Source organism: Phaethon aethereus, assembly GCF_964289735.1.
Source record: "Phaethon aethereus genome assembly, chromosome: 2".
Lineage (NCBI taxonomy): Eukaryota > Metazoa > Chordata > Aves > Phaethontiformes > Phaethontidae > Phaethon > Phaethon aethereus.
Genome location: NC_138582.1, coordinates 143799799 through 143814873, shown reverse-complemented (window position 1 = coordinate 143814873; position 15075 = coordinate 143799799). Strand labels below are relative to the sequence as shown.

Below are 15075 nucleotides of genomic sequence, written 5' to 3'. Positions count from 1 at the left end.
CATCGTCTCCTCAGAGGTCAAGCTGAAGCACATCACTAGAACAATGCAAAGAAGTATGTGGTGGTGGTGGTGCTAAAGATAGGAACCTCTACCCCCTGAATCCTCCCCAAAAGCCTGGCTGACAGCATCTGATGGGATCAATCTGATAGACCAAACTTACTGTGATGGAAAATGGTATAGCAAAATGAATCAGAGTATTACATGATTGTGTGGATTAGTCACCAAGAAAAAAACGCACTGACAAATGGACAATTTTTGAAGTTTACTAAAATAACAGGGTCAGGTTGTCACCTTTTTGTGATTAAGAACTTACTATTTTTTACATTACAAATACCATGTATCAAGATATATGGTTACTAGCTCAGATTTTTTTCTAGTATGATTTCAATCTCATTAAGCAGGCACGTGAGAACCTCGTGTTATAGATAGCATTGACTGAAGTTAAAGATCCAAATAGAAATGTAGTCAAACATGTAGTCATGATAAAAGAACAGTAAACTTAGTGAACTATTACAACAACTTGGTGAATTCTCCCTCATGAATACTGTTTTAACTGTAACTGGAAATGCTGGAGTCAATGACTTGATATAGAGAAGTCCCATGGCAGATGATTAGAGTGGATCACAGATTGGAGACACTGATGTTAGTGGTTAATGGTATATAGCATTCCCCTCCCTTATGGAAGATGTTCCTATTCCAGTGAATATGCAGTTATTTTTGATGAGTGTAGAGGCTCCACGAGAGCATCCTGTAAGCCAGTGGTTTGGGCACCAAGCCACGCTGCAAAGGTCTGCCTGAGTAGGACTGGAACACGTGTCTTCCCTAAGCGGGGGAAGTGCTGTGATGATCTTGCCATTTTGCTCTGAGCTGTATCTTGTACCTATGTACAACCCTGGTTTCACTGAAAGTAGGTTCTCCTCAGAGTAAAGCTTTGATTTTAATGTGCTGACGCTTCCTGATGAAAACCAGTTTTGTCCACTTGGGGCCAGCCCTACTTCTCCAGTTTTTAACAGGATCAGACTGGTCTCCGACAGCTGAATGGACTGGTGAAATGCAGAGGTTACTTATGTACCTTATCTTGCACACACTTAATTGTAGATGAGAGCTGGACTTAGTGAAATTTAGAAAATATCACTACTTGAACCTGTTCATTCTTGATGCTATTTTCTAAGCTTTCCTAAATGCTTTGGGCCATATTCAGCCTTCTCACATTAGCACATGAGGCATTTTAGATGACTCTTACTGCATATGAAGTTGGATCCTCCTGGATCCTTTATCATTTAGGGCTTCCATACTTTGGTTTCTTATGCAGCCACTGGGAAGAAGTCATTGCAATGCATACATTAGACATCCCTTGGAGGTACCACCATTACTTCCCACCACTGACTATACAGGAGCCCAAGTCTGGCAGACAATCAGTTGTTGTAGCTTTTGATGGCTTTCTTGCATCTGGACAGCCTCAGGTCGTATCTAAACTGGCAGATGCAGCAGCATTTCTGAGCTCTTGGGTCTGCCTTCTTATTTTGACTTCTCCCAAACCACTACCAGGAAGGAATCTGCCTCTTCATCCCACGCCACACACACAGCTATACGTTGATTCTGCAGCCAGAAAAGCTAAGAATACGAGCTGAAGAAAGCTAGGGTGTGCTCTGACCAGATGCTAAATCAAACTACAGGGGTGTCAGGACCTCTGGCTTTCTGCATCTACCACCCCACTGAATCTGGATGCAATCTGCATCTGTCTCTAGTGCCACGGTGGGTGATCTCAAAAGGGCCTGGAGAGTTTAGGGAGGCATAAAAAATAACATCAAGAAGAAAAAGAGGAAAAGAAACAATGTACTGTGAGGGAGACCAAAACTTTACTCTGTTTTGGGAGGAGGTGGACGGAATACAGACAGTTCTCCCTATTTTCTTCTCTCTGTGGACTCCTTTACTAATCCCTCCCTCCCATTGATTTTGGTGGGGCTCAAATGACTAGCTCAGGGGATGATTCAACCCCTCTTATTTGGGATACCTGGCTATAGAACAGTCCCCCCCACTGCTGCTTCACAATACAGAGCTCCTTCTTGACTCTGCTCGTAAGGCAATCGCCTTCCTTTGACAACACTGCATTTCCAGTGCAGGCTTTTCTCTCTGATAAAAGCAATTAAAATGATTAATCTGATTAATCACTGTCCAAGTGCTAATTTTATCTGATTATAGGAAAAGACAAAGGTTGATAAAATAGCATGCAATAGATTTCATGGAAACAGCCTCTCTGTGGTGTGAGTTCAGAATTTTGAGTTTTATCCAAAAGCAAGGCAATGAATGAATTTGCTTCAGAGCTCACTTTCTGTCAAAAGGCCAAGCTGACTTGGGAAGAGGGTGGAGTTGCCTGTTCAGACAGGATTTTTTTAGTTTTTGCCCTTTACCTCTGGAGCCAGAGGTCTGGCTCTCATCCAGCTGTACAAAAAAAGAAGATTATGGCATTTTCTAGGTAATTTTAAGGAGCAAAACCAAAGTGAAGTCAGGTGGCTTGAAATCAGCCCCAAGTTCTTCGCATGAAATGTTTCTCATGATTTTGGTTTTTGGTGTAGCCATATTTGAAAAGTGATAGGAAAATATTCTTCAGCTGGCTGACATACTTCATTTACTCACGCGAACCATGCTGCTTCTTTGTGAAATGCTTCGTGAAGAACAGTGCGCACACACACACAAAAATAAAACAGTCATCTAAAATACGGAGGTTGTTCTGAAAAACTCAGTGGGCTAAACGCCATTTCAGAAAACCCTAACATAAATCCAGCTGTAGCCAGTGAAAGCTTTATTTGCACATGGAAAGCAGAATTGGATTTCAGGAGCTCATATAATCTGTACAAAACAAAGTCGTGATTCCTTTTTCCCTCAAATCAAACCTCCCACTGACTGTTCTTTTGCAGAATTACACCAGAGGATTGAGCTCGCATGTAATAGTGAAACACTTCAGGAAAATTATCAATATATAAAGCCCAGGACCTCTTCCCTAATGGAAATTTTCTCCCACCTGCTTCATGCAGCCGTTCTTTCTCTGCTGTGTGAGAGACTTTTGTTACCAGTAAAAAAAAGGAACTGTATTCAAAATCCTACAAGATGGAGTTCTCTTCAATAATAATTAGCCTCAAAATCATTGCTTGCTGACCCATGAAAACTTTGCAGGCATCCTGGTGGCATCAGCTACAAATACTAATCTTGACTGTTCAGCAGACGGTGCTGTATCATCAGGCTGTGCCAGCCATCCTGCAATGCTCCCCATGCTCCTGCCTGCGCTTTCTGGCAGCTGGAACTGCAGCAGCAGAGTCGCTTGAAAGCCTGGTAATTCGGAATCAGTAAGTCCACATGCAATGCCCAGCTGTGATGAAGCAACATTTTCCATTAAAAAGAAAAACTGAATTTTCAGGGACCTCATACTGAATGTTCCTGTCAGAGTCACTGGGGTGGGAAACAATCCCCTGAAACCGCAGCTAAATTATCCCGCTCCCCTCCTCACCTCGCAGTTTGAGCTAAACTACCTCTATTTAACAACTTGAAGGCCTGAAGCAGTCCCATTGACTCCAGCAGGAGTAGGCTCAGGACGTAAGTGCATGCCACTTGCCTCTCCTGCATGACGGGAGAGCACTAGGACAGTGATCCAGCTTCTCCCACAGCATCCCTCTCACTCTCCAGTTCTGCTTCCTGATACCACCTATGTGGGATATAAACAGGGAGTGACAACTGGAGGTAGAAGACCAGATCTGCCCCTCTTCAGTGTTTCACTCTGTGTTCAGTGTTTTGTCTGACCAGGATTTGGTGATTCTTCTGCCAGTCTAGCAAAACCATAGCTGGCTTGTATTTCTCAGCAAGTCCCCCAAGTGCTTCTCTGAAAAAAAATCCAGGAATATAGTAATATAAAGGCAGGAGTATGAGCTACAGAAACTATAAATCAGTTTGCTAGGCAGGGACAATAAGACTTTGTATAGTGTTCTGAGCTTCTTAAAAGAAGAAATTTAGCCACCTTTAGAAGTAGGCAGAAATGCCAAAAGAATATGATAGTATGTCTAAAGAAATTTCATGACCGAAATGCATAGTTAGTAGGATAGGAAGAAGTGCTGGCTTGCTTAAAGCGTGCTTTAAATAAAAGGTGGAAAACTTGATTAACATTTAGTGATTAACTCAGCAGTCTGAGGAAATACAGAACAAATGGCAAATAGCTGTACAGCCTTCTCCACTGTTGCCATCCACACTGCATCCAGCTTGATGTGGGCGAGTGGAACAGGAGGTTTTAAACCTCAAGCAGTGCAAACCTGCAAGCACAACTCTCTCAAGTGTGGAGTAAGAGGGGCTCCAGACTGGGAAGCTTCCAGACAGAAGCAAGCATGCGTCAGCCCAGCCAGTAGGAACTGGGAAGAAAAGTGGGCTGGGGAACACTGTCCTCCCTGATGCCTCACTATAACCCAGTCTGCATATTAGCTTCTTCAGAAAATCTTTCTTAAGCCTGTTTTGTAGAGTTTCAAGGCCTTACATACCTTCTGATGTTTGTAAAGTTCATCCATGGCAAGCAGATATCTTACCATTAATTCATTTACATTTACATTAGACATGAAGTAATACACATTTATATCAATCTCACTGAAAAAAATGCAGTGGTGAAGAGGAATGCCATACTTTCTGCTTTTTTTCTTCAGAAAATAAAAAGGTCTTTTTTCCATTGAGTAAGTGAAAAGGCAGGGTAGAAGAGAGCTGGAAGACCAAAGTGAACAACAGAAGTCTAGCAGCACAGCCGAAGGTGTCGCATCTCTGCAGAGGACTTAAAACACTTAAGGAGGATTAACCAAATAAGCAGTTCACCTGTCAGTATAGCTTCCAGACTATCTCCACAGACCCTGAAAGCTCTGCTGTCTGCCTTTCTGATGCTCCTGAAAGTCAGGTGATGTCTGACTTCCCAAGGTCTTTTATTTTTTTTCCTCCATGCCACAGTATTAGACATTAAGATCACTTCTCATTAAAACTGCCTGTGCCAATCATCAAACCTTTTTCCCTTTGATTCCTTCTTGTATGCCCACCCATGACATTTTGACTTTGAAGAAAACCACAAAATTGTAATCATTATGTTATCTCCAGACTTGGTCTATTCTCATAGCCCTTTTCCTTTTGGTATCACCCTTGTCCCCTCCTCCATCTATAATAATTCCCACGTGTTTATGCAAAAATATTTTACTTTCTTTTATTATTGGCAATTAAGAGAGGCAACAGTTTCAGCATTTCTGCAAGAACAATCATTTCTGAAAGTGAACGGTTTTCTGCTTTGCCTGCCTGCAACTTTGAGGATGCCAAAAAACAATCAGCGTAGTAACACTACAGTACTTAAACAGGGCTGTGAATAGTATGGGGATCATTTCCATACTCGTTTCTTCCCCCCTGTTGCTACTGAATCTAAAAATTAAGCCTGTTCCCTCACCCAAAAATGCAGTTTAGACTTGATTCAGTGACCTAATAATCATCTGACAGTGTGTCCATTGAGCCCCAGAGGCTCCTCTGTGATTCAGCACTGAATCTGACTGCCAGAAGGGATTTAAAAACAGGTAGAGGAGCTATTACTCATGTAACTCAATTTAGGGCACCTCAGTTAGCCAGTGACGTTGGGTAGCTAAAGCTGAAGAGCATAAACATCCCTCTTTTGCTTTCCCGTTGCCATCCTTAAAGGTCTGGCTGGTCCTGGAAAAGGTGAAGCAGACTGCAAGTTGTGAGTTGTATAGTATCAGGGTCTGTGGGATAATGATTCCCTTTGGGGAGAATGCAGACAGGCTGTGCTAAGCCATCAGGGATGTACCTGTAACTAGCGCCTCTGATTTATGGCATCTCCTAACAGTTCTTGGGATTGCTATAGCTTTTAAAAGCTAGCATAGTCTGAACTAAGTTAAGTCTCTCAAGTATAATATTAAAGCAGGAGCTACTGGATTATCCTAAATTATCATAACTCTCAGAAAAGAGATTTGGGACAAACATGGTAGTCCAGAACTGGCAAAATTCCTATGGAGATCAATCAGTTTGAATAAAAACCGGAACCTCTTTGATTCAAGAGATGGAGAGCATGAAGGCTTACAAGAATATTAGAGCCTTATACACAGCAGAGGACTTACTCCCCACCACAAGAGGTATGCACAAGTAACCCCAAACAGCTAACATTTGGCGACCCAGGAAGAAGACTGTTGAAGGAGGAAAGGTCAAAACCAGGCTAAAGCTGATTTGAGGAGTATTTGCCTCAAAATTCCCAACAGCTTTTAGTTTCTGCTTATACTGTCTGCATCTTTTGGGTTTGCCTGGCTAACCAGCAGGGTGAGAAAGGAAAAGATGAGCCTGGATTCAGCAAAGTAGTAAGATGTTTGTCTCAAGGTGGAGAAGACTGGACCTAGCAGCTAGTGTCCATAAAACAGTGAAAGAGATCAGCTCCTAACCTGAGTGGAAGTCCCACAAGCTGGGCCCTATCCTATCCCTCTGGCCAGCATCACACTGTTAACACTTGCTTTAAATAAAGAGTGCAGAGTTTTGCTTCCCTATGCGTTATCTATGCCAAAGAGATGTCTTCCTTTGACACCATTTTGTAGGGTTTGTTGGGGTTTTTTTTAATGAATAAAGGCTATTTATATGATATTTGGTCTCATAGGGGCCAAATTCATAGAATCATAGAATGGTTTGGGTTGGAAGGGACCTTAAAGATCATCTAGTTCCAACCCCCTGTTCAAGGGCCAGACACAAGGTAGTCTGCTCAGAACTGCTCTGGCTCTGCTCTTTCCAAGTGCCCAAGAGCCAGAGCTTGGGCCTAAACAAACACATCAGCTTGTTCAGAAAGTTTCTATGCCAAGGACTAATGAATCTGTCATATTTTCTGCACACCTAGAAAAATCAAATTAGCTTGAATCAACTTACAGTACCGCACAACACTCATGGCTGTTGTTGATACAGTGTGAGCCAGAAGTACAGGCTCAGGTTATTGGCTTTAGAATGGCAGACGATGGGGCAGAAAGAAAGAAGGGAAGCCAACAGAGTATGTGGTGTCACCGTGCATCTGTACTGCTGAAGGTACAGTCCAGGGAAGTACCTTTAGGTGGAGCTGACACCCACAGAAGTTGTGCCAACGTGTAAAACGCTCCTTTCATGAAACAGGCAAAGCCAATAGCTTTTTCCATGGCTTTTCAGAAGTCAGATGCTAGTTAAAACCTGTGGATATGTATACATTCCTTTATATGGATAATTAGCTACTTTATGTGTGGCGCCTCCTGGATTAAAGAAAATTCTTCTATGCAAATAAGAAGTGGAATAGACTGGTCAAATTTATATGTGGAAAAAAAGACCTCTTTTATATAAATATGTAGTATTTATTTAGGTGAGCTTCTTATTGCATAGACAAATGCTAATTCCTAGACAGCTCCCATGTATTTAAAATATTCACTCTGCATTGTTCTTTTAAACAATGCCCATATACAAACACTGAGGATGAACAATAGATTTTGACAACATGCTTAGATAAATGGAACAAAACCACGTGTCTTGGAATTGGCTCGTTCGCTTTTTCCATTAAATGCTCAAATCCTCTCCTATTGAAATCAATGGCAAAACTCCATCGATTCAGTAGGGCCACATTTTCACTCCAAACTCTCTTTTACAGTCATAAGTAGATTTGGCCCAAGTTTGTCTGAAGATACTGCTTTAAACTATTTCTTCTGTTCTATTGAATAACAGAGTGGGTTGATATTTAAGAATGAAAGCTCATCAAGTTTAAATTTCAGTTGTTTTGTAATAATAGCCATATGTTAGTTATAGATCGTGTAAGTCTGAAGTTTTGGTAATTTAAAACTGCTTTAAAGTGACCTTTACATGGTTCCACATTTCAACATTTTCTAAAAGTGGTCGGTATCGGTCCTTACTCATAAATCCTTACATTAAAAGAATCTGCAGGCCTGGGCCCTTAGTTAATAGGCTTACAGTAAGGAAGTCCTGAAAACATTTATATACACATTTAACCTTACAAATCGAGTCTTCACAATGAAATCAACATAACTGCTCTCAGTGGGAAAAATCAGACCAGGATGAATGTCATCTTTTAAGAAAGGCCACTGCCTCTTACCACTGAAGACAGGATGCTAAGCAGGAGGGACCTCCACCCTGACCTGATGCAGTTGTTATGTTCTTCTCTAGTTAAATGGTGCAAAACAACAAGGCATGGTATGGGAAATACTTTTTTTCCACTGGAGGCTAGTGACGCTGGGAGGGCAGAGATTCTGGGGGCACTGTGAAGGCTGCAGCTCAGCTCCACGACCACTGCCTAGCGGTGCCCTATCATTTCTCCCTGTTCTCCCAACCACACGGCAGTTGATCTTGCCTTTTGCTTGGGCTGTTCACATGGCTGCAATTTCTTATTTCCTTGCAGTGCTCCATTCCCTATTCATCTCTATTCATTTCTGTGTCATTCCCCGCATGTCTGAGGTCTTTCTCAAAAGCCGTATTATTCCTGTTGTCCAGATTTTCCCTCTGACTTCCTATCTGACCAAATATTTCCACTGTTATGGTAAAGGCAATGCACACTGCATATCTGCTGTGCTTTTCACCTCAAATACCAGCACTCCAAAAGTGTTTTTATTTTGCTGACAGGGAAACTGAGGCACATCAGCTAAAGCTATTTGCCAGAGATTGTACAGGAGGCGAACAGCAAGATACAGACTCAAACCACGTATCTTGACCTGTCATTCTAATGCTTTGATCTTTAGGCATGAATTGGAAAATAAACTGGCAAAACTCAAAAGAGCATAAATGTGTCACACTCAAAACAAGTTTTGATATGTTGACAAATAGGAAACGCTGACTGAAGTCTGCCCTGGATTGATTGATACCTTGACAGTCCTCTTCGGTGGAATTTTGTTACTTCTCCCATGATGTTTTATGTGCAGCACATTACCCATGAATAAGAAAAATACTAGCCACCTGGCAGTTGAGCAGATTTCCTTTCCCTTCAGTGTACAATATCCTGTTCAGTGCTCATTTTCCTAGCATTTAAACAGTTGATATATTTGAACCTAAATTAGATGTGTTCAGTGAAAATACACAATACGGCAGATAGACATAGTGGATCCATACGGCGCACTCGAAATACTATTTCCTGGCTAACAGCTGAAGAGATTCACTTTGAAATTTCCTATTAAATACCTCTGCCTCTTCAAAAGCTTAGTCTTCATTTGGCCCTCAACCCTGCAAATGTTTTAGCACAGGCATGGAAGTAATTCCATTAACACGTGTAAGTAACTCCGCTGGCACTGATAATATACTAACCAGATACATATGTTTGGGGAACAAGACCTTGTTTAGGTAAGAAAATATTCTTGTCATTTTTTTCCTTTTCTTTTGCAAAACTTCTTTTGCAAGCACCACGTAGCGCGGGAGGACTGAAACCAAAACCAGGCAGGTTAAACAGATTGCTTTATTGTTCGAAATTAATAACATACAAAAGAGAAGAGATACAGTAGTTGCAACCAGTTGCTCCACTTTTCGGAAAAATAATGCAGGGCTAGGCCGTGCACTGCAGGCATTCCCGATTTTGTTTCCTTTGTAGAATGACCGGGGATGCATTCTAGAGGGACCTGACCGGGACATCCTATATAGATAGCACTCGGACATTTGCAGAGGCACTCTGTGTGACACTTTATTTCCCGCAGAAGCCTTCGTGAGAGGTGGGCGGGGGCTGCGGGCGCTGGTCCCCGCCGTGCCCCCGTTCCCGCCGTGCCCCGCTTGCCAGGGAGCCGGCGGAGCCGCCGCAGGCAGCTGGTGCGGACGGGCGGGCTGGCGGGCGGGAGACAGACCCTCCGAGAAGTCCCATTGTTTAGATTTCTGTCACAAGCCGTGAGAATACTTAATTTCTTTCATCTCTGGAGTTTTCATTATCATTCAAATTTCATTTTCCATTAATTGATCGGGGATTAGCGAAGCCATTATGCAAAAATTAGACAAGCCAGATGCGATGAATAATTCATGACGGACAATTACACTTTATTCCTGGTGCACTTCCTAACTTCCCTCCGACTTCCCGCCTGCTGGAGATGACAGCCTTCCCTCCCGGCCGGGCCGGCACGGCTGGCGGCGCGGCGCCCCGCCGGGGCTGCCGCAGGGCGAGGGCCGGCGGCGGCGGGAAGCCGGGCCCTGAGGCGGCACGCGGAGCCGGCGCGGTGGGGGAGGGGGGGGAGGTGCGCGCGGGGGCGCTCCCCGCGCCCGCCGCTAGGTGGCAGGCGCGGCCCGCGGTGCGCGGAGCGCCGCGGAGGGCGCCGCGCGGCTCCCGCCGATCTCACGATCCTTATCGGGTGCGACCGCAAGCGCGGTTGGCTCGGGCGGGCGCGGCGGTGCCCGCCTGTCCCCCGCACCCCCCTTCCGCCGCCGGGGTGCCGGCCGGGAGCAGGAGAGGCGGCGGGCGCTCCCCCCCGCCCCGTCACCCGCGCGTCCCACACCCCTCACGCCGGGCATCTCATTTATCCCACCGGACAGTTGTTGCCCCATTAAAGCGCAGTCCCACCCTTCGCGAGGACCTTTCATCTGGGGAAGTTTTATGACACTTTGTAAATGTGCAAAGTTTTTAATTAGACTCGCCAGACAGCCCCAGGCAGCACTAGCGCCACGAAGTCTTCATGCTTCTCTCTGCTTTACAGCACAACAAGCCGCTCTACTCCTTTGAAGACAATGCCGACTATGTCTACGATGTCATGTGGTCGCCAGTGCATCCCGCGCTCTTCGCCTGCGTGGACGGGATGGGGCGCCTGGATCTGTGGAACCTGAATAACGACACCGAGGTGAGGCGGCGCGGCGGCCCGACGGCGGCCGGTGGCGGGAAGGCGAGGGCGGGCGGCGGGGCGCCGGGCGAGACCTTAACCCTGTGAGGGCCGGCGGCGCGGCGCTGCCGAGCACCCCGTCGCCGGGGGTCTGCGGGGGCGCCGGGCTCCCTCAGGCCGCCGCCCGCGCCCCGGGGCGCGGCGGGGAGGGCAGGTCCCGCTGCCGGGGGCGCCTGACCGCCCCCCTCCCGCGCCCGCCTTCCTTCCTTCCCTTCCTCCCGCCTCCCTCCCTCCCTGCCCCGCGGCGGGGCTGCTGCTCTCGGGTACCTGTCAGGGCCGGGGAGGGCCGACTGCGGCACCGCCGGCGGAAAGCCAACACAAATAAATAGCCGCGGTGCCGGCTCGGGAAGGAGTCTGCCTCCCCTCTCTTGTATTTTAAGGTGCACTTTTAAACCGCGCCCGTTTTGTCGTTTACTCCACTTTGCCTCCCCCGGCCCCCTTTCTAGCGCACCCGCGCCTCAAAGGCCACGGCGCCGGTGCCTCCCCGCACGCGGGTGCTCGCGCCTCGGCCGCCACAGGCCTACTCCCGCTAGCGGCGTGGGCCGGGGCGCCGGGCAGCCCTTCGCCAGCCGCGGGAGGTGCTTCGCCTGTGGGCGGGAGGCTTCATTTCCCTCCGTGTTCGTCCCCGGCTCCAGATGCTCTGAAGATGACAAGGCGCAAGCCCCGTACCAGTGCCTGCGGCGTGGCGGGAAGCCGGCGTGCCCCTGCGGCGTCCCTCGCCCCCCGAGTCGCTAGCTGCTCTGCTTGAGCTTTGTAAGCACGGGGCATCTCTCACGTGTGATTTGTGATTTTATTACCCTCACTTTTTTTTTTTTTTTTCCTTCCTCCTCTTTAAAATTTGCTGTGAGACTTACAGGCACAAATGCAAATGAAAAATAACAAGCTTTCTTTTCGTCGCTGTTAACTAAATAGCGGGGACCACTGGGGAGGGAAAGTCGCACTTTTGAATTTCGCTGACGAGAAAGGATTAATCAGAGAGCTTTTTGCAAAGATTGAGAATGGTAAACACTGTATTTTGAAAAAAAGTCATTTTCTAAACATGCCAAACACCCCCTTTTCCCCCTTACTACTTCAGATTTTTTAAAATGCTGCAGACGTATATTAATACTATTTTTTCTGGATTTGAGTTTACCCAAAAAAAGGTTTTGAGAAAACCTGTCATGTCGCTTGAAGTCAGTCTTAGATGGCTAGCCACCAGTATTCAGCACAAGAACTGAAGTATTTTTCCACAACTTGCGTGTTTTTACTCAATGCCACATAAAATTAAGAACAAACAGACTGTAAAAAAAAAAAAAAGTCATGTATTAACTGACAGTTTCTTTTTATTTCCAAAAAAGAGAAGACCGAAGAGCAAGCAGCAGTATTTCCCCCCATACACCCTACTTTTTACATTTTTTTTAAAGATTAGCTTGATCATTAATACGCCTTTCACATAAACATGCTATACATTTCAGACAGAGTAAAATACAGGCGCAGTTTATGGCTTCTAGTGAGTGGTGCTTGCCATAAATAAGCACGGACAGGTAAGAGGAACCAGCACCGGGCACTGCATTGTCAAGGGGAGCAGTGAGGCCTTTTGAAGTGCTCTGAGCAGGAAGCAGCACAGCCTTTTTAATTAGAGCCCATACAGCTGGAGGATATACAGGAGGAGTCTCCTCAGAATTTATTTTGGGAAGGGAGGGACATATCCTTCAGGTGTTCTCATTAATGCAGGCTTAAACACAGAGCATAAAACCCAGCATTTTAAGGAGGGAGAAAAAAAAATAACCCTTTCCCCTCAAATACCAGCGCTGAAATCCTGCTTTGCTTGAAATCAACTGATGTTTTGCCATTTAACTCAATGAGACCAGAATTCCTTTCCAAAAAATTAGTATGGACCGCTTGATCCCATTCCCATCAATAGTAACGGCTGTACGTAGAAAACTGCTGATACATTTTGAGTGTGTTTATGTATAAATACATAGGAACATCAGGAAAAAAAATTAATTTCAAGCTCGATCCTGCTTTTCTTCTGCACACAAGGCCACCCCTGATTTCACAAATGATTGCCATTCAGAGAAGTCAAAATCAGCTCTCATGTAAGGATCAGGCTGGAATTATTTCTGTGGTGTCCAAGCTTTGTATTTTTGAGAATCGAATTTGGGTCTGTGGAGGCAGAAATACCATTTGGTTTCCTTACTCAGCACTGACAAATGAAAAAATCTCTATAAATTATAAACTGGCAGATTCTGAATATATGTGAGGTTTTGTTAGGTGGGAGAAGCAGCAAAAGTACCACTGAAAGAACTGTAAGCAGTTCTTTTAGACATAGTAACTGAAAATGATCGTTGTTTGCTTTTACCCTCTGTCTGGTAGGTCATAATTAGTTTATAATTTTCAAAATTTCTGTCATTGATTATACCCTTTAAATCTGCACTGCTATTTGCTGAGAAAAAGTCCTTGTCACCACTTTTGCCTTTGTCATAAGAAATCTTGAAACACCTGGTTTTTTAGATCATTATTTCTTTTAGATGTCAGATATGTGATGTCAAAGTATTTGTGAAGACCGCAAAAAATGACAAGTATATTAATGTGTTTAACTGCTAGCTATTGATAAAAATCTCTGTGTAAGAACTAGATATGATTGTTATTAATAAGACCTGCTTTTGTTTAATTTTGGAAATAAGCCACATTATTATTTAGGCATTATTTTGTAAACCAATTAAGAAAATACCGGGTTTTAGTTACAATATGCTACCTTCAAATTTTTGAACTATAAGACAGTTTCCACTAGTGTTACTTCCCATATTTATTAAAAACATTTCTTCTGAGAGCTGGATGCCTTCCGATCAAAATAACTAAAACCATTTGACAGTACCATGGATTTAATCAATCTAATAATTCTCAAAATCACAGTGTAAAGTAACAAGGGTATTTGTGTGCTTTGTGTTGATCTGTAGATACTAGAAATTGTTTTTGTAATAGCAATGCAAGTCATCATGTTTTATTTTATATTTGACAAATGTATATAAAAAAACTTAAAAAGCAAAAAAACCCTTACCCACTCCTTCATTCTGTTGCAAACACAGTATGTTATGGAACAGTATAGTGAGGATTGCAGATAGTTTCACGATACCAAATGCTGATTTCTTACCTACGTGTCCGTAACATTCCTTTTTTGATCAAGACTAGAGAAAGTCTCTAGGTTATTGATGAGTCTTATTTATCTATGAACTGATATTAAACTGACTTACAAAATTGCTTATTTCTGCTGTGTTACGTCCTATTCAGATGTTTGCTGGGGTTTTTTTGCATGCCGTACCGTAGCTTTGAAAGTGTGAAGAAGATGTCTACTTCTAGAAACAGAGATATATTTGCAAGCAGGTTTTGACACTATGTAAGCAATAAAAGTAAAAAAATTAAAGGTATGTTCTTATCGTGCAGACTTTTCTGACTTGATCTTTCTTAATCTGTTACCTGTTAAAATCTCATTTCAAAATTGTTAAAAATTTGACAAGCACCAACTTCAGAGAATTTATGAAGTATTTCAACTGTGATTCTAAAAACATAATGCAACTATAATAAAATAAATTCTTACCTTTGAAATCTAAAATAGACATGTGTGATTTGACCTATCACTATTGAGAACAGACAAATCTATTTTAAGATACTGTGGTTTAACTGTATACCTCTCCATATCACCGGAGAAAAGATTTTTTATTTAGATTTTTAAAGATTGTTTCGTTATTGCTTTTTATTTTGTTAGATACCTTTGTGGAATAGTAACAGGATTTTACAAAACCGTCACGTTTTGGAAAAAAGCATGGGTTGTGTCTTGTGTGTGCGGCATGCGTGCTGCTTATTTTTATGTGGAACACTGAAAGAATGATGTATTAACCAAAAAAACCCAGCTCTAGAGTTATGTATTTCAGCCTTCTGAAAGATTTTGTGAAAATGCAGTGCCTTAAATATACGCTGTGTATATTTGTATATGAAACAAATATCTTTGATCTACAGTTTTCTGAGAAACATAGCTGGTTAGTGGATTAGTCCTCTAAAATGTGGCATTTAGTTGTTGTTTGAAGAAACCCATTTCCAAATGTTATGAAATCAATTTGGGCTGGAATTAAAATAGCTTTTTTTTTTTTTTTTTTTTTAGAAGTCAGTGATCACAGGAGTAAAACTTGCTTGTTTTCTACTGTGATTTTATCATGAATCGATGACCCCATGTCAG

General features: G+C 43.5%; 1 protein-coding gene across 4 annotated transcripts in view; it reads left to right on the top strand.

Annotated features, from left to right (window-relative positions):
• The window catches only part of DYNC1I1 (dynein cytoplasmic 1 intermediate chain 1), a gene marked incomplete at both ends in the record, with an annotated part of 176827 nt that overhangs the window by 139080 nt on the left and 22672 nt on the right, over positions 1-15075 (top strand). For all 4 annotated transcript variants that reach the window (XM_081996291.1, XM_081996289.1, XM_081996290.1 and 1 more), the window contains one exon: positions 10683-10823. In XM_081996291.1, coding sequence (XP_081852417.1) covers positions 10683-10823 — 141 coding nt within the window. The remainder of the gene's footprint in view (positions 1-10682; positions 10824-15075) is intronic.